Source organism: Nerophis lumbriciformis, linkage group LG06 (genome assembly GCF_033978685.3).
Source record: "Nerophis lumbriciformis linkage group LG06, RoL_Nlum_v2.1, whole genome shotgun sequence".
Lineage (NCBI taxonomy): Eukaryota > Metazoa > Chordata > Actinopteri > Syngnathiformes > Syngnathidae > Nerophis > Nerophis lumbriciformis.
Window position 1 is genome coordinate 45,226,774 of NC_084553.2, and position 25,112 is coordinate 45,251,885.

At 37.9% G+C, this 25,112-nt stretch overlaps 2 protein-coding genes across 5 annotated transcripts; one reads left to right on the forward strand and one right to left on the reverse strand.

The window, feature by feature from the left end:
* The first annotated feature begins 37 nt into the window (after positions 1 to 37).
* wdr93 (WD repeat domain 93) lies at positions 38 to 20,937 on the forward strand. Of its 4 annotated transcripts, XM_061964437.2 has the most exons (17): positions 38 to 245; positions 411 to 525; positions 4,928 to 5,129; positions 5,280 to 5,344; positions 5,436 to 5,514; positions 5,625 to 5,689; positions 7,528 to 7,597; positions 7,709 to 7,778; positions 7,849 to 7,913; positions 7,992 to 8,081; positions 8,163 to 8,294; positions 12,701 to 12,905; positions 12,989 to 13,049; positions 13,146 to 13,302; positions 15,635 to 15,818; positions 15,929 to 15,993; positions 20,797 to 20,937. In XM_061964437.2, exons 2-17 carry the CDS (start codon positions 418 to 420, stop codon positions 20,814 to 20,816), a joined length of 1,638 nt encoding a protein of 545 aa, XP_061820421.1. In that variant the 5' UTR covers positions 38 to 245; positions 411 to 417; the 3' UTR covers positions 20,817 to 20,937. The 4 variants fall into 4 exon arrangements, with proteins under 4 accessions (XP_061820421.1, XP_061820419.1, XP_061820420.1 ...); XM_061964435.2 differs by lacking the exon at positions 20,797 to 20,937 and having other exon boundaries at positions 15,929 to 17,104; XM_061964436.2 differs by lacking the exon at positions 20,797 to 20,937 and having other exon boundaries at positions 40 to 245; positions 7,995 to 8,081; positions 15,929 to 17,104.
* Positions 20,246 to 24,621, reverse strand: LOC133608851 (putative gonadotropin-releasing hormone II receptor). Its single transcript, XM_061964440.2, has 3 exons — positions 24,103 to 24,621; positions 21,165 to 21,369; positions 20,246 to 21,099 (listed from the first exon to the last, which is right to left on the reverse strand). The coding sequence occupies exons 1-3, from the start codon at positions 24,619 to 24,621 to the stop codon at positions 20,618 to 20,620; spliced, it is 1,206 nt and encodes a 401-aa protein (XP_061820424.1). The 3' UTR covers positions 20,246 to 20,617.
* Positions 24,622 to 25,112: the final 491 nt, after the last annotated feature.

Consider the following 25,112-nt stretch of genomic DNA (forward strand, 5'->3'; position numbering starts at 1 on the left):
TGCTGCTGCTGTTACTACTAATTCTTAACGAACCTATCCTCGCGACCATATCCCATAACCTCCGTTTCCACGGAGACGATGTTGCCATGACGACAAGCTACAAACACCAGCTCCGCCATGATGACTTCGGAAGTTTATTGAAGCGTCGACATCCTGTCTTGTTGGAGATTTCAAAGGCTACATTTTTCCAACTTTTCTCCTTAAAGGATCATTTAAACTGGTTCAACCTTTAAAATTTAAACAAGGTGGTAATAATTCTTACATCTAGAATAGTAATATTTATTACAGTTTGCTAAGGTTCACAGTACTGTAGTTAGCATTACCATTAGCTAAAACTATCTCACTTGAATCGACATTAGCACCAACACGTCAAATGGCTGTTTTATAAAAAATATTTTTATGTATTTTAGGTTGTCCATGTATAACATGAAAAGTTCAACGAGTTCAGAAATGACGTCTGTTTCTGGCAGTGCGAGGAAACTCAGAAAGAAGCCACTCCTGTTAAAACTGACCAATGCTTCACAGGTACGCTCTTTTAAATACCGGATTTCCTCATATACAGCAGCAGCAAAAAACATTAAATAATACAAGAATATATCATCACGATCCGATATGTATATTTTTGGTTTGTTCAGAAATATAAAAATGTTCAAATGTATTTATATTTCCACAAATATATATTTGATTATAATAAACCCCACTTTTTCCTCTCAGACCTTTGACCAATCATGAGATTTTATGAATTGTATTATTATGTAGAACCATTGTATTTTACTTGTTTTTTTTACTTGTGTTGTCTAAATTGGCCCTAGTCACTAGGGCCTATTTAGACAATACATGTTGTCTATCTATCTGTGTTGCCCCTGCAATGAGGTGGCGACTTATCCAGGGTGTACCCCGCCTACCGCCCGAATGCAGCTGAGATAGGCTCCAGCATCCCCCGCAACCCCGAAAGGGATAAGCGGTAGAAAATGGATGGATGGATGGATGTTTTAATTTGTGCTATATTTAATTATGTGATGTAAAAATTTTCAACAACTAAACACGGTTATTTTAAGCGTACAGCAGCACTTTGAGTAAGGGCTTTAGCTCTATACCGCAGGTGTCAAACTCAAGGCCCGGGGGCCACATCTGGCCCGCGACATCATTTTATCTGGCCCGCAAACACCTGGAAATGATATGAGTCAATAAAGTACTTAATATTTTCACACTAAATGTAATTGTTGTTTTTTTTCATTTTGCCAGAAAAAATATAAGTACTCTTGAAATTGAAATGGCATACATTTTAAACTTTAATGGTATCCAATATTGCAACAAATATTACAGTATATTATCATACTTTCCAAACACGTTTGTCTTTACAGTAAACTACCCATCAAATTATTAATAATGACAATACATTTTGCGTTGTTCTTTACAGCATATTACTATAAATTGAAAAAAACTACTACTGTTTTTTGCGTTAACATTCTGTTGACTGAGCTGCCAGTTTGTGACTGTAAAATCTACGGTTGTTGTTTTAATGGTGTATTACTATAAATGGAAAGACGGTACATTTGTTTTTACACTAGAAAAAAAAATGGCAGCAAAGTTGCCAGAATAAAAAAATAACTTGTACTGTTTTTCCATTAACAATATAATATTGTAAAAAAACAATTTAAATTTAACACAAAAATTCTGGCAACTCAGCTGCCAGCTTTTTCAGTGGTACTGTTTTTCCATTTACCGTAAAATGTTGTAAAAAAACAACAACACTATATTTTACAGTAACATTTTGTAAATGTAAAGTTTTTACTGTAAAATCGACAGTCTACTTAAAACAATTTATATAATTAATAATGAAATCCAGATGCAAATGTATACATTATTCGCTGTTACAAGCGGCCCTCTGATGGCAGCCATAACTGCGATGTGGCCCTTAATGAAAACAAGTTTGACATCTCTGTTCTATACTGGTAGTGCTCTATACAAAGGTAGTGGAGGTCGTCTTGTTCTACAGATGGCAACTAGATAGCCTTGCGGACAGGCCATAAATAACTATGTGCTAGAAAGAGGTCAATATGAATATAATAATAATAACAGATTTTATTTGTATTTCAGTTTACATTTGAATAACAAATCTCAAAGTACTAATATACAGTGCGATAAATTTGAGAAGCCACCATTTTCCGGGCCAATCAAGACGACTTTGCGGGCCAGACTTGGCCATGGGGCCCCACTTTGGGAACCCCTTCTCTATATTTTATATGTATGTGATTGTTGGTCATTTTCAAAGTACCAGTAGAATGGAAAATAAGTTGTCTTTATATGCTTAATTGTGTTTCATTGTATCCATTAAACCATATCCAATTGAATTTACAATCCGCAAAGTATGTGAAAATACTGTCTTACCATCACAAAATGCCACAATTTCAGATTGCCATTTTGAATACTCCGCTCCGAATATCTTCGGCAATTTCTGTAGATTCGAGGTCGTATGACGTCACGATGGGAACGCTCTGCACTCTTACCATCAGAACAATCTGGAAATATATAAAAAATGGAAGGAGATGTGCTGTCTATCATTCCCAATCCCTATGTACTGTAAGACAAGAACAACCCTCTAAAAAAATTCTAGAAACCTCCAACAGTATTCCATGTCCATGTCATGACCTGAATATAAACCAAATTTGAGCAATATTGTTATTATAAGTGCTAACGAAACCAGCCTATTTTAGCGGCTTATTGATAGCAGTGCGCTAATGCTAGCTTACTCTGCTATTGTTGATGCACTAAGCCTGCGGCTGCTTCAGCTTCGTCTCAAATGTCAACACTACTGCCATCTGGCGGCTAAGATGAATAGTGTACCACCTCAATTCGCCACGTTTCATGTATCAGGTTAACTGGGACAAATTGAGCCATATAAATCCTCTTCCTACTGTAGGTAAGGTTACTTACTCGAAGAGCAACTTCATGTTAACTTTCTCCCGCTCATCAGCTGTACAGATACACTAAGTACGCTCTATTGCATGTGACCTTACCTTAGACCTTGCTGTAGGCCATTCCATCCTCTCGAGTGCTTCGATCCGCAAAGTTCCTCCACTGCTTTCTGTCTGGGGCTATTGATTTAGCTTGTTCCCAGGTGGTATTTCTGCTTGTGAGGTCTTTGTTGTTCTCCATGTTGTCAATGTGCCGCTTTTTCTTTTGTCCACTGAGGCAGGGGCGCCGAAAAGGGGGGGTAAAGGAGACGGATTCTAGGGGCCCATGATGGAGGGGGCCCAGAGAGGCCTCTAATGATGATGAAATTATAATACAGAAAAAATAATGACACTGTGTTGGGGGCCCTGTAAAGATTATTTTCATGGGGCCCAAAATCCCTAGCGGCGCCCCTGCACTGAGGGTTTCCATTACAGTGCTATTTTAATTATCCTTTCATCTGACATTCTCATTACATGTCCAAGCCATACCAGTCTGCATTTACTTTCGTGTCAGTAGTTTCTGTTTTGATTTATCTTTTGCGTACTTCTTCATTTGTGATCTGGTCTTTCCAGGAAATTTCCATTATTCACCTGAGGCATTTATGGTAGAATGCATCTATCTTCATTTTATCTTTTACAGTTTTTTTTGCCATGTCTCACATATATATAGCATGACATATAGTAGTACTACAACTTCATATATTTTGATCTTTGTTTACATTTTCATATTTTTCTTTGCCATAAAGTTATAGAGCTTTCCAAATACGGAGTTTGCCTTGCCAATCCGTGTTCTTATTTCTTCCGAGCTGCTGGTGGGTGTGGAGTAAAGACATCTATCGCTAGTAAAGGCGTCTATTGCTTGTATTCTGACACGTGGCTTCTTCCCGAAAGTGAAAACCTGTGGTGGTCAACCAAGATAAGATGGCTGTTGTACAGCAAGTAGCGTGCAAACTGAGTACAAAAGAGGCTTAAATCTTCCTGCAAAAAGCAGATACGAACAAAAAATCAAACTATGCAATGAAATAGATCCTTATACTTTATCAAAAAAAAGATTTGTCGAGTGATATCAAGAACTATACGTCGGTCTCGTTCCTAGACATAATGAACTACTGTGCTCCAGACACCATTCTACACGACAAAACTGATGAAAACATGGAAAAGCATGGAGGTCTACTACTACTTTGTGTGTGGAAATTGGTATCAAGACTCCCGGATAAATATGCATCGTTTTTGCTCGTGTAAGGTTGCATTTCATGATTCAACTTTACGTCTGCAGCCGTGTTTGTTGCTGTTGCACGCGCCGTTTACGAGTAGTGTGTTTTTCCCCGTCTTTATCAAAATATAACTATAGATGTCAACATTATGTATGTGGTGAACACTTCATTTATGATTGCTGCCTTTGGTAAAAACTTAACTTAACTTTCATTTGGACACGCAGAGTTGGTGCTTTTCTAAACACTAGTAGCATACATGTGTTTAACAAATACAAATAATATCAAGATAATACTTAAATGGTAAATAATAATCGTTAAAAGTATATCAAACAAACATTTAACGAAATGATCTCTGCAAACTCATGCATTCTTTGACTCTGCTCCCTTGGACTGGAGTGTGAGCTGCATGCTTTTCTCATCATTGTTTCATAAAATCGTGCACTCTTCTGCCCTTTTTGATAACCTCTCGAGGAACTCTGAAGAAACAATTATCCTTTTCGCGATTTGAATGATTTGTACAACCGAAAACGACACAAGCATAGGGCATTTTTTCTTCGAGAAAGACTAAGTGGCACCTAATACCTATTGAGAACAGAGCTAGCTTGACCATCACACATATTTAATGGTGGGACGTGAGCCGGACGTGACGTTAGTAAAATCCAACATAAATTACTTCTGAGGAAATGTGATTACTTTTCTGGTGTGTATTATTTTGAATGATAGTATGTTTTATGATTCTATTTTCACCTATTGCAGCTTCCGCAGAACACTAATTGTCTGGCGTGTTCAGATGATGGCAGATATCTCTGCTTAGGTCATGCGGGGGGCTTGTCTGTGTGGTGCGCGACTACACTGAACCAGGACGCCCAGTGGCTGCAGGAAAGGCTGGAGATTACGTGCATTCACATGACCACCACCGGCGATACCTTTTATCTGCTGGCCAGTATTGATGATATGGGTTAGTACATTAAACTCAGCCTCTCTGTCTTGTTAGACAGTCAGCCCAATTGTCTGTTACTGCAATCATTTTTGTAGCAGGGTTAATGAATGTAAAAGATAACAGAATAACACCAATTGCAATTTAGTTGTTTGTCACATGTCTCCTCAGGTGTTGCCAGAGTCTTTATGTTTAACTTGGAATGTATTTATCCTTTCAGCGTTATTAACTCATTGGTGAGTTATTACATACAGTACTATCAACAGATGTTCCTGGATTTGTAATGCCTTAAAGTTAATGGACACTATTTTTATTTTCCTATGTCAGGAGGATATCAACAAAAGAAACGTTTGTTTCAACTTTGAAATATCTGAAGGAGGCGACTATGGAGCTGCATCAATGAGGTGTAAGTAGGGTCATCGATAACATTTTGGCATCCTCAAGTATTTTCTTTCTAAAGTTGTCAGTTTGACTTCATACAGTATTTCAAAAAATAACATAACTTTGTCCTTTCAGGCAACACCGATATTTGGCTGGATATCTATTACTTTCCAGTAGATGACTGGATGAGAGAGTTAAAGGTACTATAGTGTACTTTGGGCTAGTAAATATACTGTGTGGCTGGATTTAATTACAGTACAGTATGGTCAATGTACATTCTATTTGCGTTAAAGGTTGCAAGGTATATGAAAAAATATATATATAGTAAATACAGTTACAGATAGATACAATCTGGTTAATGTTAAAGAAAGTATAGCAATATAACAGTATGGTATAGTGAATGTACATTGTAGTTGACATTTAGTTAAATTTGGCCTAGTAGAGGTTAAGGTAGTTGCTGTACTACATAGTAAATTAGATAATTTTTGTTAGAAATGTTCCAATCAGGATTTTATGCTGATTTTAATATTGATCATCCATGAGTGATATCGGCCGATACCAATACCGATCACATTAATTAACTGTACATTTTTCAAATACATTTTTGGTTAGGTCTATTGACAGTTAAACTATTTCAACTAGTTCCTTATTCTCTTTTGTTACATACAATTATTTTATCAAAACAAAGCCAATAGTACACAATAACAAAACAAAAAAAACCTATTATCTAGAACTCTTTTAAATCAACTGTTTTTTACACTCAACGTGCTTCTCTGTCCAAGGAATTATTACCTGAGTTTGACAACATTAACAAAAACAACAATAAAATGATTTTGAGAGAAAAAATATTGATCTGAACACTCTAGTATCAATTACACTATCCTTGGTATCAACTCCACCAACTTATGCATCGATTTGCCGGCTCTGATAATTCTGACACACCAACAGTTGTTGTTTTATTATCCTCCTATTAATCTACTCGTTCATTTCATGTTAATAGTTGTTTACTTTCTGCTGTAATAAGCTTCCATCTATATTTCTTAAACTCCACTAAGCACTTTTTCTGTTGCTTTAAGTTTAACTTAACCTAAGTTTAACTTTTAACACACTGACATTAAAAGATCAGATAAACTCACATAGTAATTCCAAACAAGGTATTCTGAAGTGTCAGCAGTAGGGATGTTCCGATCAAGGTTTTATGCTGCTGATTCCGATACCGATCATCCATGAGTGAGATTGGCCAATGCAATACCGATCACATGCATTAGCTGTAAATGTTTCCATTAATTTATGGCGAGTGCTTTAGACGACAATATCGGATCAAATTTAAACCAGTTTCCATTTGAGCAAAACAAAGTCAGTGTTACACATAACTAAACATAATCAAAAATGACAATACTACTCATTGAAATACTTTTTTTTTGTGCTCCTGGCTTGCTCTCGGTGTGTTACATGTTTAGCTTCATCTTCCAGTGATAATGTTAGTTAATAAGAATGTTTAAGACAAAGAAATGCAGTTTCTATGCTGTGATGGAGGTGATTATTATTAGCTTAGGGAAGAGGCTCCACACTGTGTATGGAGACACATAATTAGCTGCCAGCCTCTTGTTAGCCGGGTGACTAGAAAATAAATACAGTGTCAGCCAGAAAGGATCGGCCTTTGTGATTGTCATTAATCTAATCTACATTTACTTTTTTTTTTAAATCTGATCGTTGGCTGATCAATCTGCACATCCCTAGTTTATGTTTATGTTCATTTCAAACATGCAAACAAGGTTACACAATAATAACTCACATATTTTCTGTGTCACACAAAGTTCAACATGTCCAAAAAGGAGTAGGAAGTTCCATCCTACCTTTCTCCCTTTCACAGCTATTACTAATACTTACATCCACTTCCTGTTGTCAATCTTTAACATAGATATATACGTAAAACTACAATTTTATGGAATTAAATGATGTCCTTTTATGTCCAAAAGTTCTGTTGTTTTGGATTTAAGGTCCATTTTGGATAATTAGTGCCCTTCTCAATCCACAGGATCCCAAACTCTCTGCAAACATGAAATGGTCTCCAGCTCCTCGGGTGAATAAAATCATGCCATCAGCAGGTATTAGTACTTCAAATAAAGACATTGATGACTATTTGCTACACAATCCATGCACGTGTCACTTAAAAGTACGTGTTAAGAAATAACGCAGCACGTTTCTGTGTTTGGCAGCGACCATGACGGATTTCTCCAACATGTTGACTCACTGTTTGGTTCTAGAGGACACGAACGAGCCTCCCAGGTGCAAAAAAATCTATACAAATACAGAAATTGACATGTATTTGTTGCTAATTACATTTTGTTATTCTCAGACATTGCACTTATCATTTTCTCCTGAAATGTGGTCACTCTCATGGCCAGAATAAACCAAAGTCAGGTTTGTAAAGTAGAATAAATCATAATTTAAAACAAACTATTTTTTATCTAGTATTTTTAACCTTCTACATTCTCTTAGCAGGATGTCCCATAACTGTATGTTTTTGGTGGAACGGAAGTTACAATCTTCTCTACCACATGCTGTCCAAAACAACAAAGTCCAAACAAGGTCACACAATAATTTTCAGTTTTCAGGGTTCATACCAATAAACCATCACTAAATGTTTGACAATTTCTGGTTATTACACAGGTCCAGAACCTCAGCCATCTGTGCTGTGGCCCAACGCAGCAGAAATCGTATGCTCCGCCATCAGCAGATGCACTCGTTTCATTGCGCTTGGCCTCAGCAACACTCTTGTGTGTGTCTGGGACAGGCTAGCTGGTGGGTGCAAAAGCATTGTTATTATCATTACCATTTTAATTGAATTTGAATTTGAATACTTGAATGTTTAGCAACAACTTATTCCCACTGATAACTCAGCCAAGTAGGATCACAGTAGACACAGCCACATTAATTGACAATATTTGTACAAATACAATAGGTAACCAAATAATAGTTGGACTACTTATAAACAACATTAGTGATCAACTTCCTGTCTTTTGTATCTTCCATCAACTCTTAAAAAATATTTATGAAACTAAAACAGTCAATAACAAATTGATTAGATGTAAAACACCTTAAGCCGGCTGCCTCCAAAGCGGACCTGTATTTACAGCAATGGGAAGGATTCTATGCCAATAGTGACCCAGATAAGGTGTATAATGTTTTCTTGTCAACATTACTCAAACTCTATGACACACATTGTCCACACACACACAAAAATCATAACTAAAAATAGAAATAAATCAAATAAACTGTGGGTCACTAAAGGTATTGAAAATGCCCGTAAAAAGAAAAAATCATTTAAAAATAAAATGTATGGATGGATTCATAATATAGAATTAAGAAAACAGAAAATATATATACAAAAATATATATAGAAAAGGGGGATTACTATCATAAAAAGCAGGAACAGCATATATTTCATACTCAAGGAACCTAAAATATATACAATAATTAGAAATGGATCAGTAAAAGTTCAATATCCCAATCACTTTGTAAATGACAATATATTACAGATAATATTGAAGAGACAACCAATTCATTGTATTTATTTTTTTGTAAAATGTAGGTCCTACTCTAGCAAAACAATTATAGAGCCCACAGAAAAGGTAGTAAAGGAGGACGTAATTAGACAGAATCCAACTTCAATATTCATCAGAAGATACACAAAAGTGGAATTATACATATAGTAAGAGAATTCAAGAACAAACAGTCAACTGACTGATGACATTCTGGTTTGGCTTTTACCTAATATTTATTAATTTTATTGAGGTCATTCGTACTTTACTTTTTATTTTATTAGTTATGCTGGATTTTATTTAGTTCTAGTTATTATATACTTACTGTGTATATATGAACAGGGGTTAGTGCGTGTGCCTCACAATAAGAAGGTCCTGGGTTTGATCCTCGGGCTCAGGGTCTTTCTGTGTGGAGTTTGCATGTTCTCCCTGTGACTGCGTGGGTTCCCTCCTGGTACTCTGGCTTCCTCCCACCTCCAAAACATGCACCTGGAGATTGGTTGATTGGCAACATTATTTAGGCCCTAGTGTGTGTGAATGGTTGTCTGTCTATCTGTGTTGGCCCTGCGATGAGGTGACTCGGTCTGGCCTGCTCTGGGGCTCTGGCTGCATGCATCTGGCTGTTCGTGGTCCGTTGCTCTCTGCGTGTTTCGCTGTTGTATGGTGGGGGCGGGGCGGGGTGGGGCGGTGTCGCACTAAATGGAGCTTTGGGCTAAGTGGCCGCTTCCCGCTGGCACCAACCTGTTTGAAGCCTTGCAATAGCGAGGAACTGAGGATCTAGGCATTTCGATCTTTGTCCCAAGATGTCGAGATGTGACCGACAAAAGGAGTACGATTGTTTGAAGTACCAATACTAACAGAGCTAGCAGTTTTGTTGGTCCAGTCATGGCACACGCACTTTGTGGGTTTTGTCGTCTGGCTTGCTGCTTGAGGGGGGGCGCTGGGCACTGGACTTTTGGCTCTGTGCAGCTAGCGGTTTGGGGGGTGTCGGGTTGGGTTCATATCTGGAAGCAGAGTTGTGTCCACGTTCCGTCCCGAGGGTTCATCTTGAGACCTAATGTGTACTCAGTGGCCTAGTGGTTAGAGTGTCCGCCCTGAGATCGGTAGGTTGTGAGTTCAAACCCCGGCCGAGTCATACCAAAGACTATAAAAATGGGACCCATTACCTCCCTGCTTGGCACTCAGCATCAAGGGTTGGAATTGCGGGTTAAATCACCAAAATGATTCCCGAGCGCGGCCACCACTGCTGCTCACTACTCCCCTCACCTCCCAGGGGGTGGTCAAGGGTGATGGGTCAAATGCAGAGAATAATTTCGACACACCTAGTGTGTGTGTGACAATCATTGGTACTTTAACTTTAACTTTAAAACTTTAAGTTGCGTATACTGGAATTCAAGGAAAAAAGAAAAGTATATATATATTGCTCTGAAGATTGTTGTGATGTGGAAAAGGGGTGGGATTTAATAGGCTCAGCTTCTTCCTACTCCTTTTCGGACACGTTGAAATGAAAACTGTTAACCTGAGTTTGTGCACAAATGTAATCTGGTATGCATATCTAGAATAAAATGAACGGAACTGAAAAAGTACAGTGTTGACTCGGAGATAGACCAGAACAAAATCTGATCTTTTTGTTCCCCAGTGGAACCACATGGAATTTAAAGCCATCCTCAGATTATTTATAATCATCAGAACACCCTGTTGATGTAAAATGATAATGGGACACAAAATGACCACAGAAGCTGAGGTCAATAGTTGCATCAGTACATCACATCCTCTCATGTTAGAATTCAAATACTAAAACTCAAAATTATTGAAAAGTCAAACCCACAGCACACTCGCTCACCTGCAACTTCATTCGTGTGCGTAATAAACTTTATCTCATATTATCGCTGCACTTGAGAAACTGAAGGCAGTGCCAACCTTGCACAACACATATAACCACATTGACTAAAATAAACGAACTTAAAATATTCCATAAAGTCATAGAAATTACAGCAATACATTAGATTACATTAGACAGTGGCAACCTTGTGCAAAATGAGTAATACTACAAATAAGACTGAAAATAGTCCATAATGCCATAGTAATTGCAGCAATATAGCAGATAAGTACGTGTCATTCAAATCATGTAAGCAACGCTCCTGCAAGTAAATAATACAAGCGGCAACCTTGTGCAAAATAAGTAATCAGAAGTTAAACGACTACAAATAAGACTGGAAATAGTCCACAAATAGAATTTACATTAATACACCAGATTAGTACGTGTCATTCAAATAATGTAATCGCCATTCTTGCAGGTAAATAAGAAAAGCCGCAACTTTGTACTTAATAATTAGTTTTGAGAAGTTGAGCAACTACAAGTAAGACTGAAAATAGTCCTCAAAGTAATAAAACTTGCAGAAATATACCAGATTAGAGGTGCCGTTTAATTACGGTAATGTATTTGCCACTGTTGCAAGCAATACACCAGATTAGAACATGTCATTTAAAAAATTTAATCGCCGCTCTTGCAACCTAATAATAAAAGCGGCAACCTTGTACAAAATAAGCAACCAAAAGTTGGACGATTAGAAGGAAAACTGGAAATAGTCCTAAAAGGCATAGAAATTGCCGCAATACAGTAGATTAGAATGTGATGTTTACGTAATTACCACTTTTTCAATTATTGACAGCGGAAATCTTGTACAAAGTAAGTAATCAGAACGGCTACAAATAAGACTAAAAATAGCCCACAAAGTAATTGCATTTGCAGCAATAAACCAGATCAGAACGTGTTCTTTCATTAATATAATTGCTGCTCTTGCAAGTAAATATTAAAAGTGTAAACCTAGTACATATTAAGTAATCAGAACAACTCCAAATCAGACTGGGAATGGTCCACAAAGTCAGAAAAATTGCAGTAATATACCCATTAATAGTCAGTATTAATAAAAGACTCACCAATTTCAGATTCAGAAAGTATTTTTCAAAAAACGGGTTTTTGAAATCATAGATGGATTGTTCTTATATTATAATCCTATTCAGGACTGCCTTATATTCATGTCAATAATGTACTTTGGAAGAAATAATACTCACATCAGTTCTACAGTACAGACTGTAGTACAAGCTGAATTGCAGTGCTTGAACAAACACTCACTGGCCATTTGATTAGGTAATCCTGAACAATTTTATGAGAGTCAATACAAGCTCTGCAAAAATAAACATTAAAGGGAATCAAATGTTAAAAAGTGATTATCTTTGAAACGGCAGAGTTTTAGATACACCATTGGATCTTGATTTCGATTACACTGCATGTGCACAACTTTCATTTATGAGTATGAATCATCAGCTACAAAAATCATCTTCATTTTTAGCAACAAATAAAAAACCTAGAACTTTCTCATATAAGCCAGTGTCTGTGACACCTGAAAGAGCCCTGCAAAAAAGATGCACTTAGTAGCCTGTGACCCAAAGGATTCTGCAGAACGCCACAGCCTGGATATATTTAGCATTTCCCTCAGAGAAATTCACCCAAAACACTAGAGTGAAGATGAGTCAGTTTGTGGGAAAAAAAAGCGTTTTGAGTGACTGCCATGCTAACCGCCATTTGTGCTTGTTAGGCCTTTTAATACCCTAAACATAGCTTCGGGGTTTGTTTGATTCTCACTATCAATGTTTCTCTCTCAGGCGCTCCCTTGTCTGTCTGTACGCTGTCAACAGACAGCGCCTTCCTCAGGCTGCAGTTTGCGGATTACTGCCTTGCATGCACTGATATTACCCAGACTTTAACCACAGGTGAAATCCACCTTGTGGTGGTTTGTAAAAGTGGAGCAGTTTATATTATGAATACAAAGCGAGGAGAAGCAACCCGCTCAGCGCAACTCTCGCAAAGGTTGTGTAAGATTTCCCTTATTTTAAGAATCAATGCATGTATTATTCAACTTAACTTCTTTATTTATTTTGTCTCACACACAGGCCAAAAGACAGTGGTGATGTGCTGGCTGTTACTGCATCCGTGGCATTTCTGCGGGGCTTGGTAGGAAAACAGCTTAGTACTGTAGGAGTATTGTAGGAACACATAAAAAGAACAGTTGCAAAACATATTTTTGTTCTCTTGTGGGTTGGCGTAAAGTCACTTTTGGTGCATCGTAATGGGAAAATGTTCCTGCAAGATGTCGTCAACGGAGCCACAGTATGTGCCCTGATTCCTCCCACCAATCATCTGCTGGCTACCCACTGCACTCCTGTTTACGCTCTGAACGTCAAGCAGCACATTCTGTATATGCAAGGTAAAAAAAATTGTTGTTGGTGGTGTACACTCTGCAGCCTTTCTTGCCAATGGTGTGGGTTTGATTCCCGGCCAGAGCCCCAACACACAGCCTGTGCCTGTTGCATTTGGAAATACATCAGACAAAACACAAAAATTGTGGCTCATGACATTTTTTTTCACTTGATTGAACTTATTTGATACATGCAGTGGAAATGCACCACCAGCTATTATATTTGTATTAGGCTCGTCAAAAATACCGAGTTAACTCATGTGATTAATGACAACAAAATATCGCATTCATTATTTATATATGCAGATTATTCACATGATTCATTTTGACTGTCCACGCTCCTTTACCTTAACTGCGGATGCCTATACCTGAAAGGCGGCGTGGTTTGTTATATGGTCAGTGATCAGGTCATTGCATACGTCAGTGCAAGGATAAATGAGGAGACTCTGACTGTTGTGCTAAATGGCAAATTTTAGATAAAACTATCAGAAATGTTCGAGCAAATGAATAATGTGCATTAAAGTAAAACACTTAAAAACATTTTTACAATAACATTTGGTCAAAATACTGGGCTTTCTTTTTAGGTTAATGTAAATTATTCAAGCGAGTAACAACCATGATTAATCCAAATTCCAAAGTTTGATTAATACTCATTTGACAGCGCTAATTTATACATTTGTATCCACGATGCACAGTGCCATTATTTGAGGCATACCGGTTTTTAGGTCAGACATTCTCAAGTACTGGGTAGCCACCAACTTTTAGGTCATCATTTTGAAAAGTGTTTCATTTTCAAAGATAGTGAAGAAAAAATATGACCTTGGGTATTCATACATGTGTATTGTAGTACTTTGAGGACAGAAATGGACCGATTGCCCCGTGGGATGGCGGTAGCTTAGCTACTTTTTAACGAGTAGGCTTTTCTGTAGTTTAGCTACTTTTAAGCCCATGTAGCTAGGTAGCTTACATCAAAGCTACAAGCTACAAAGAGAGAAAAAGGACTGCGAATCCAGGCCAAAAACTTTTTTTTTTTAAATCCAATGACTTGGATAAATTAGATCATCCATACATACAGAGAAAATCCATAATAATTAGTCGGTGTTCATATGATGAGTCACTATTGACTGATCACTATTGGGCTCTGTACCGAGGATGTCGTTGTGGCTTGTGCAGCCCTTTGAGACACTTGTGATTTAGGGCTATATAAATAAACATTGATTGATTGATTGATATTGGCTAAGATGAGGACAAAACATTACGGACTGACCAATCAAAGGCAAGATAAGATGGGTCATCGAAACTAGTAAGCAAAATCATAACAGACACACACTCATGTCACATGACGACAAGGGCGTCAGAGACGGAGGGACGCTTCAAGCTGACGACTCAAAAGAATAAGAAAACATACTTGAAAATCTCAGAGGGATTCTCTCCCGCACATTAGATTTTTCCTTTAGTGATGAAGACGACGTGCAGGAAATCCACAATAATGCGTGTCCTTAGCCATATTTAGACAAATGTATGCGTTTAGAGAAAACAATGTCCAATACCTTAGTTTTTAGTTGTTCACTCTGTAAACCAAAATCATAACTGCATAACTCTTCATCAAAGATGTGGAACACAAATTTAGGAACACACATTAAGGTGAGTTGAGTTCATAAAAAGTTTTACTGAAAATAACAATTACCAACTGTTCCCAAACAACGCACAAGTCATTGTTTAGTTTTTTTTTAAGATAGAGATAGATGTTTTTTACTGCAAGTTGAGGAAAAAAATTAATAACATTATAGGGGTGGGCCAAAGAAAAAGCCAACTAAAATAAATACACCCAGTGGGGTGCGGGGATCCCTTGAGGTAGTTGTAGGGTGTCCCCAGCTAAATGACAGACAGTTAATAGTAATGGACCCTTATTGGGTCAATTTGTACACTATCAGTTACATTAACATGTATATTTTACATGTGGGCCCATAGATATAAATGCTGTTAAATGTAGCTTTGATGTAGCAAGCTACTTTTGCCATGAAGCTTGCTACAATTCTCCAGGGATAGCTTCCCCTGTAGCTTAGCTACATTTAATAGAGAGTAACTTGTAGTTTAGCTTATTACATTTTCCAAGTAGCTTGCCCATCACTGCTCTTTAGTTCGTTGACATATAAGTGAAATTTGTGTGTGCTCAAATTTACTTCTTAGTTCATTGATAATGTGCCAGAGTCTGCACGTCATATGCTCCTTTTTGAGGAAATACGCTATATCCTACATTGTCAGCTCTATGTCAGAAGTACTGTATTGGATGACTAAACGATGAGTAAAGCATCACTGAAGGTTTGTGCATCTCATCCAGGGGTCCAGGAGTCCACCCTTTGTAGTTCATCCATAAGAGATGAGCGTCCGAGTCAACTCCTCGTTCTACGTTTCGACGAGCATGACGTCACCAAGCCATATGTTGTGTCACCACCACAATCTCCAAGGCTACAAGCAATAAGTATTACCGGCGAAGAAGCTTGCAACGATTATCTCCATGAAAGGTTGGCTTCCTCTTCATCTCAATGCTTCTTTCCTAAATGCGCCATATTATTTTCCAGTCTTTTCTATGCCTGTAGTCATTCAGATGATTGGGTTGTGTCGTCATTTGCAGAGCTCTGTCAATGGAGGAAAGGCACAAATCCATAACGCAGACATGGAAGCGACTGCAGGAGACAGGTGCTTACGTAAAGAACTGCTAAACATTTGTATCTTACTCATTGTTAACATTGTCAAAACATTTTGCAAAAATGCTGTTTATCGTTTAAGTTCAAATATTGTGATGTCCCAGCTTCTGTGGGCATGGAGATTAATTTATTCTTATTCTAACATGGCTCATTTTAATATTCAATGAATCAATCAATCAATCAAAGATTATTCATAAAGCCCTTAATCACAAATGTCTCAAAGGGCTGCACAAACCACAACAACATCCTCTGATCTGATCCCACAACAGGGCAAGAAATAACTCAACCCAATGGGAGCAATGTGAAAACTTAAAAGGGACCGCAGATATAGGGACCCCCCCCCCTCCTATGGGATCTGATATTGATTTAAAATGTTTTGTTTTAAACACTCTTTTGAATTATGAGAGATGTAGTTGCCAAAGAGCTGCAGGTGAGGGTCATGAAAGAGCTTCTTGGCACCGTTAGCAGTAGTTTCCTTCCACAGTAGAAACTGGATTAATCATTATTATTATAGAACGTAATAACTGCGCAACTGAGTCCACTCGAATGAAAAGACTCAAAAACCTAGGGCCTGATCTACTAAAGGCTTGTGTGTGTTAAAACGTGCTAACTTGATAGTGCTTGCAGAGCTGATCTACTAAGCCCCTTGCGCAGAGGATGGCGTCTCTTAAATAAGAAAAATAGAGCGCTTAATACATTAAGCGTGTCTGTCTTTATGTACTGTATTTACAGAATATATGCTGATATTAAGAATGCCCACAATACTGGGAAGAGGAGATGCAAATATAATCATTTAGCGCTTGCATTGGGATTTATCAAGACTAAAACTGCTCTGCGGTCGCTATTTTGCATCTGTATTTAGCGTATTTGAAATGTTTGTGCAAACTGGCACATTTACGCAGAAATGGCTGTGAGAAAGGAGGCGATCGGGCTGCAAAGACAAACGATGGACAGAGAATCCAGTCCTATGTGTATATGTCAACATATTTTAAGTGTCATAAATAAAAAACTAATAGGCATGTCTTCTATTCAGCAATATATTTTTTTTATCATTTTATAGCTGTTGGGTGACTTAAGGGGTTGATTAAAACAAATTCAACTGATTTGTGTTGGTGTTTTTTTTAATGGTGTTTTTTTTATCATATAAGACATACATTATTAATATATATTATATAAAAATATTGCAATGTGCATTTTCTTGCCTCTGGATCATTTCAGACACACCATCACAACACTGCAGTTCCTTCCCACAGTGCACCATCACTAGATTATGTTTGCTGGATCACGCTTCAATATAGTCATGTATAGGTACTGTATATCAGGGTTTTTGCAGGTTTCAACAAGTCAAATTTAAATGTACATTTTAAGACTTTTTAAGACCATAATGAATATAATTTAAGACCATTTCACATCCATGCGAACAAAAATTTACTAAATAATTAGACTCGCCAAGTTGATAGTTTACGAAAAATTCTTTATAAGAACTCTGAAACAAGATAAACTACAAATAATATCACGATAATAATTAAATGGTAAATACTAAACATTAAAAGTATATCAAACAAACCTTTAACAGGGTGATCACTGCAAACTCGTGCATTTTTCGACTCGAACTGCTTCCCTTGGACTGGAGTGCTTGCCACTATTCTCGTCTTCTTTCGTAAAATCTTGACCTCTTTCGCCCTTCTTGATTACCTCTAAAGGAACTCTGAAGAAACATTTTTTTCCTTTTCGCGATTTGAACGGTTCCAACAGCCTAAAAGAAAGGCAAGTGTATGGTATTTTTCTTTGAAAAAGGCCAAATCTTGCCCAGAACGCTATGATTACAGACGCTCGTTGGCCCACCACTTCGGGTCTCTTACATTAAATGAGCTGGACGTGACGTTAGGTGAATACAACTCAGAATTTAAAAAATATATATACCGGTAGTACTACTACTGTATCTGCACAAAGTTATGAAAAACAGAGTGTGTAGACAGAAGGATTGTCTAAAAAGTAAAGAAGGCGATTATGGCTTGCAAACCTAAAACATAGTTTGGATGTGAATAATGTGGATACCATTCAAATTTTATCAGCTCATTTTGTATCTGGTATTAAAACATTTTTACCTGTTTTTGTGACGTTTTTGAAAACATGTTCCTAATAAACAAGTAATAGTTTTTATTTAAGCATGACAAGATGACATTCGTAAATCTTCCTTGCTTTCCTCACCCAACCATAAACTGAGTGTAAACACTAAACAGACAACATTTATAGCTTTTAATATCACTTGCTGAATAAACTTGAAGAACAGATAAGACATGAGAAGCTGACCTGAAATTCTTGGAAAAAATAATGGAAATAATATAAAATAATTGTGTTGTTTTCTTTATGGTTTTACTGTTGTGAGGACGCTATTACCACAGAGATATTAGCGCGTGCTTACTGCATGTAATAGTGAACACTCACGTACCGCCGTCTGTGCTTGCAGTTTTTGTGCTACAAATATAGTCCTACCTTATTAGTTGCGCAGCACTCAATGCTGGTGGTGCTCGATAGATTCTGTCCGGGCAGCACAGGTAGCTGACTTTAGTTCCGTTTTGTTGTTACGTTATAGCGGGATCAAAAATCGAAACATTTAAAACCAAGATTGAAGTTTATGCATGTTTTAAATAAAAGTTTTAAGACATTTCAAAATCGAATTTCAGATATTTTATGAGATTTGGGAGAATCTTAGACATTTTAAGGCTTTAAATTAAAATTGTTGGATTTAAGACTTTTTAAGATCCTGCAGATACCCTATATATTATATTTGTGTGCTGCATGTCAACATGACAAAACACCACAGGTTGGACCGATGATGAGTATATAAATGAGTATCTCCATGGTGACAGCCGGTATACATGCAAAAAATGTGGTAGTAACTAGATCATGATCACCCATAAAGATCACTTGCACATTATAATATGTTTTATCTCGTATAATAAGAATATTTAAGTAAAGCTGTCTGATCTCGAGTTTCTATGCAGATGTAACTTGACTGTTTTATGTGTGCTGTCTTTTAACTTCAATAAATAATAAATAAATAAATGGGTTGTATTTGTATAGCGCTTTTCTACCTTCAAGGTACTCAAAGCGCTTTGACACTACTTCCACATTTACACACACATTCACACACTGATGGAGGGAGCTGCCATGCAAGGAGCAAGGGTGAAGTGTCTTGCTCAGGACACAACGGACATGACGAGGTTGGTACTAGGTGGGGATTGAACCAGGGACCCTCGGGTCGCGCACGGCCACTCTTCCACTGCGCCACGCCGTCCCAATCCTTTTAAGATCGAAAGAGAAAATAAATTATGTTCATGATAGTTTTTGCATACCAATCTCAATGCATTCCATTGGGGAAGGAGAAACAAACATGGCCCTTAACCTTTGGGAATTGACTAAGCACAGATAATAGGCAGCAGTCCTTCAAAGAGATGTGAACACCTAGCCTGAGGCGTGTTTGCAGCATTTGCAGTGTATGTGTCCTTAAAAGTGAGTTATGTCTTTTTCTATTCACCTCAAAGGGACAACCGAGTCACAGTCAGCACTTTTAATCAGCAATACCACAATTACACAATTTTGAAGCGCACACACAGACCCTTTTTGATTGGCTCTTGCTCAAGTCTCCAGATGTATTTATTGTACTGTAGATTGTTTGGAGAAATTACCCCTAAATAAAGTATCAGACTGTCATACGTTTTTCCCCCCAACAATATCATTAACAAGCGTTCATTTTGAAAATTGTAAACCTTTTTCCAAACTGTAAATTTTTTCATTTTTTCATTTTTGTTTTTTATCATTTCATATTAAATTAAATGTTTCTAATGATCTATTAAAGTTAATAAATAATTATTTAAAATAAATTATTTTGTGTAGATAATCATCGGACCATATCACAAAACGTGTTTGCCTCTGTGCCTTTTTTAAAATTTTAAGATGTTTCCTTTATTATTGCTAAATTTTAACTACAGTTTTACTTAGTTTATTTTTATAATTTATTAAATATTTTTTTATTTTAACTTTTGTTTTTATTTAGCACAACTACAACATTTTTAAAAGATTTTCCTTTAATTATGCCTATATTAATAATTACTTTTAAGTTCTTTTTGTTTTTATTTTGTGAGTTAAAAAAAAATCTATCCATCTATCTGTCATATATATATATATATATATATATATATATATATTATAATATAATATTCTAATGTTTTTGCCATATTTTATCGATATTTTAAAAATGGTATTTAAAAGTATTTTGTATAATTGAAAATGTAAATAGTTACTAATTATTGTTACTTTCTTTAGATTGCAATCTCTGTTCTAAGGAATTGATAGACTCATAAACATGTCTTAATAGATCTTGATTTGTGCACTAGTATCAGAAAAAGACATTCTAAATATATGATAGACTCATAAACATGTCTTCATAGATCTTGCTTTGTGCACTAGTATCAGAAAAATGTGTTCTTCAGACGGTACCCACAAAGTTAGAGGAAAAAAAGATGAAGAATTAAGATTAACGAAGAGGTGTGTCTCAACTCTTAATGCTTTTGTTCCCAAAATGCAGGATGTCATATATTTGCGCAATGTATTCATATGCCGCTCTCCATGTGTCTCCCTGCATTGTTATGTCTCGTTAAAATGCTGTTTCCTGCTGTTGAGCTGTGATTATTGCCACGCATCATGAACTTCTCTTGGCTGCTGAGGATAACCTCTCGTTTCGGCAGGCTTGTGCCACCGGTTGTGACCGTGTTAACATCTGTGTCTATAGTGGCTTCTGATCTGCAGTAAAACCTGTGGAGGCCCTTGCGGAAATGAATTGTGAAGAGGCCGTAGATGAGCGGGTCCAGGCAGGCGTTGACCAGCCCGAAGATGAACAGGAGGTGGGTCAGCGAGTGAGAGACCTTCCCTTCCAGGTCATCTGGGAGGAACCAGTACCACAGACCCAGCAGGTAGTAGGGAGTCCAGCAGATGATGAAGGACAACACGATAACAACACTCATTTTTAGGGTTCTCATGCGAGCTCTTGGGATGTTGTTTTTGGAGCAGCGCAAATGCACCTCACCGGAAGATACTGGCAGGGAGAAAAAAACTTGATGAATTCAACTTGAATTAGAAATGATTGCTGATAGAACTCACTGTTGTTCTTTTTCAGCCGCTTGGAGATCTCAAAAAGGATCCTGGTGTAGCACGTGATCATGATGGCCAGCGGCAGCAGGAACTGGCAAGAGAAGGTAAACATGTTGTACGCCGTCTCGTGCCAGCGTCTCTTGAAACTTCCCCGTGTGGTGCACTGGGTGAAGTCCTCGGGATGCTCTATGGTCACGTTGTGGAACAGGTATATCTGACATACAAAGATGAAGAGAAAACACTGCAGGTACAGAAGCAGCAGTGAACATGTAATCATATGACCTCATCAGTTTTGGTTAGATCGGCTTGGATATTCAAAAATCCGTAAGAGTTCTCACAAGGGGTATCTAGGATAGTACAGAGGAGTCTGATTCGACTATCAACTTCGCTGTCGAATCGTCGGACATAAATCTCCACTCCGTGAGAGTAAGGTTAGTTGAGTAGGTGAGACAACTGTGTTGGGATGATGTTCCTTGATAAGGGATGCCCCGCTCTAAGACACAAAGCTTGCAGTCCCAACACACAGACCCACGAAAATTGGCTGCCTCGCCCCTAGGTGTAGCTTTGACCAGCGCGCTCAGGCAGGAGACCTCCTTCCCTGTTCCCCTCTGTCATTGGTAAAGATCCTTTCACAGGTTTACCTACAGAAACCTTTTACTTTCTAGAGATCGTCAAGTTTAAATGTCTTCTTTTCACTTGTGTTCTCCCTGAGTTGTTAAATTCAGAAGAATCCTCACTCCTCAGATAAAAAATGCTTCCGAGCAATGTCTAATGCTGCGTTCCATTTCTTTTGAACCAAGTTGAGAGCCATATAGTATCAAGTTGGTAGCGTGTGGTTTAGTGCCACAATCTTCTACTGTACAGGTGAGATGCATGTTTTATAATCAGACATTACCTTTTACAAACTCAAAAGCCAAAAAACAGCATCAACTCAAGCTCCTTATTATTCATTCTATGGCCGGTCTCAACCAACGTTAATAGCAGCTCAAGTTAGCTAACATAGATGTGCAGATCAATACTGAAATATCGATACTGTCGATACCAGATCTTGATGCAGCATAAGGGCAGCAACATTAGAAATACTGTACTTTCTAAATTTTACTTGACGCATTAGGTATCGAATTGGTATCACCGATACCAGCCTGAATTTTACTCTGTATCGAACTGTAAAGAAAATCAGTGGTATCGCACATCACTACTGTCGAGTAGCTAGCTACTCGCTAATGGTTGGCGGAGGAGTGTGAGCAAGGCAATGTGTCACGACGCCAGAAAAGTAGTTCTTTGGTATTAGCTCTCACAATAATATTGTTGCTAAAGCTTGGTTAATGTGCAGGTCACGGCATGCGAATAGAATATTGGTGGTTTTTGAATGTTTATTTAGAGAGGCTTTATAGGCAGAGTAGATCAATCCCCAGTTGGGGACATTCAATTTTAATTATCTTCAAACAGGATATACATTAACATTTCTTAAGTTTTTAAAGGTTATAAAAACATTTTGATTAGTTTTTTCACCCGTTTTTTTTCCCTCAAATTTCTCAATAAACTTCAGTCCTTAAAAAAAAATGTCAAACATGTAATGTTTTTTTTAAAGATTATGACCCTTTTGTAGGCCTTTTGATCAGATAATGTCACACGTTTAAACCAGTAAAATAATTAATGTCATGCAAATTTATACTAATTAACAACTGTAACATAATTTGATCAAAAGGGCTTTAAAGCGTTAAAAAAACATGACCTGTTTTGTATCTGTGTTAAGGATTGAGAGATTTAAGCAAAGAAAGTTAAAACAATAGGAATCTAAAAAATGTTTATGTCCTTTGAATCACAAAGGATTTTACATGGGTTTGCCGTACACTGGAATAATTGCCAGTGTATTGTACATCTGTGAAACAATTGAACTTTGCAATGTTAATATATAACATGAAAATAGCACTCTAAGAAAATCATGTGTAATGAAGTAACACAACACAAATCATTTTTTGTTGGTGCAAAAAAACTCATATAACTAATACATAAAGTACTTCAGTTTATCAGCCCAATACTAACACTATGCGCCATGACGGGAAATATTGCCATTATATTTGTATCAATGACGTAGCAGGAAGGTGCTAGGAATACTTTTGTGATAAAATTTCATATGAAGCGTCTTGTCATTCATTAACTGACATTTTACATCCCCTTCCTCGCACAAAACGGGGCCATACTTGAAGCGCGTGATCTGCATAGATGGAGGGGCGGCCCTTAAAGGTGGTATGGTATGGTCTAATTTCACGTCACTTTCCTTTTCTTTTACATGCTGCCACCAGAAGAGTCGGCCTCATGATTGGGAGACTTAATGGAAGTTGCATGTGGATATTCAAATTTAATGGAGGTTAAAATTTTAAAGTAATATGAACAAAAGTGACTTTGTCCTTCCTTAGTGTAGTGACGTGCTATATGCTACTCCGCGTCCGTATCCCTCCACCACGTGGTGTGTAGATTTTCTTTTCTGTTTGAAAAAAAACAACCACTAAACATTGTAAATGTCGAATCTTTTTTATGTTTACAATATGCCATTGGACAATAGAAAACAAGCTTTGTAATATTTTAGTAACTAATACACAAGCTAATTTAAAGATAGAAAATGTGGAATTTGCTGATAACGCCCACGTTTTGAATGTTTTATACCATAAAACATGTCATAGCTTAAACATAAAGGCGACCTGAGGTTGAGTCAATTATTAAAATAAGACAGTGTACTGCAGCATCTTAAATATCTATGAAGCCCTTTTTAGCATGATGATGACCTCATAGTTTTGCTGTGGTTCTGGATGGAGGTGCATCCTGTGGTCAAAGGACATGTTTTTAACACTTATATTCAAATGAGTACACTAATGTCATGACAGCTGCAATGAATTAACATTCGAGTTTGACCTTTTAAAAACTGACCTGGAGCCAGCGAGCTCACCTGAGGGACGGACAGCAAGACGCTCATGGTCCATGCCGCCGTCAGCATGACCGTGTTCCTCTTCCTCGCTTCGTTGATGGCGAGCGGGTTCAGGATGGCTGACTGACGGTCCAGACTGATCACCACGGTGACAAAGGCGCCGGAGTACATGGCTTGGAGCTTGAGGAACATCAACACCCTGCAGGCCACATCTCCCGCCAGCCACTGCACTGTGATGTTCCACACGGCGTCCACCGGCATCACGATGAAAGTGACCAGCAGGTCCGCCAATGTCAGGTTGATGATCAGCACCCTGACGTGGGACTTCCGCTTGCCATCCGCGTAGGCCGCCCGCAGCACGGCCAGGTTGCAAAAGGCCGACAGACCGCACAGGATGAAGGTGATGATCACTCGGACTTTGGCGGCCGTGGTGAAAGTGGGCAGCTGCAGGTGGTCATCCAGGCACGGCCAGGAGGAGACATTGCAGCTGGTGTTGCCGGGCTGTAGGTCTGCGCTCAGTTGATGCATGTTAGTGCCCATTTTCTTGGGGAGGGGGCATTCTGCTCAAGCGTGAAGGTCAGTGCTGGTCACACAAAGACATCAAAAACATCCATGACTCACAAGCTGTGCACTACATGCAAATCATCTTTTGTCATTTAGCACAACTACAAACGCTTCATCAATTACTCATACGGACGCCATGTTTGCTGGGGGGGGGGGGGTAGGAAAGCATGGTTGCAATTTTAGCTCATACATACATTAAAGGTCTCAGATGTCCCACAATAGTATTGGAAGTACCTTGTCCAAAATCTAGTCTTGATGCAGGAACGTTTTAAAGTTATTTTTGGTTAGCCTTGTGGGAATACGCCATTATGTGTCTGTAGCTTTAATGCTAATGAGCTGTGTTGTCTCCATTTAAGGGCCTGATTTACTAAAGGTTTGCGTGTACTAAAAACACATGCAAACTTGATAGCACACGGGCGCACGTGCAATTTGATTCATCAACACTGTCTCACCAACATTTTACAAGA

Coding starts and splice junctions, on each gene's coding strand:
- LOC133608851 (XM_061964440.2), bottom strand. CDS start 24,621: ATGGGCACTAACATGCATCAACTGAGCGCAGACCTACAGCCCGGCAAC. Junction 21,370..24,102: donor TCTTGCTGTCCGTCCCTCAG/GTGAGCTCGCTG, acceptor TTTGTATGTCAG/ATATACCTGTTCCACAACGT. Junction 21,100..21,164: donor GCGGCTGAAAAAGAACAACA/GTGAGTTCTATC, acceptor TCTCCCTGCCAG/TATCTTCCGGTGAGGTGCAT.
- wdr93 (XM_061964435.2), top strand. CDS start 418: ATGTATAACATGAAAAGTTCAACGAGTTCAGAAATGACGTCTGTTTCT. Junction 7,914..7,991: donor CCAGAATAAACCAAAGTCAG/GTTTGTAAAGTA, acceptor ACATTCTCTTAG/CAGGATGTCCCATAACTGTA. Junction 15,819..15,928: donor AACGATTATCTCCATGAAAG/GTTGGCTTCCTC, acceptor CGTCATTTGCAG/AGCTCTGTCAATGGAGGAAA.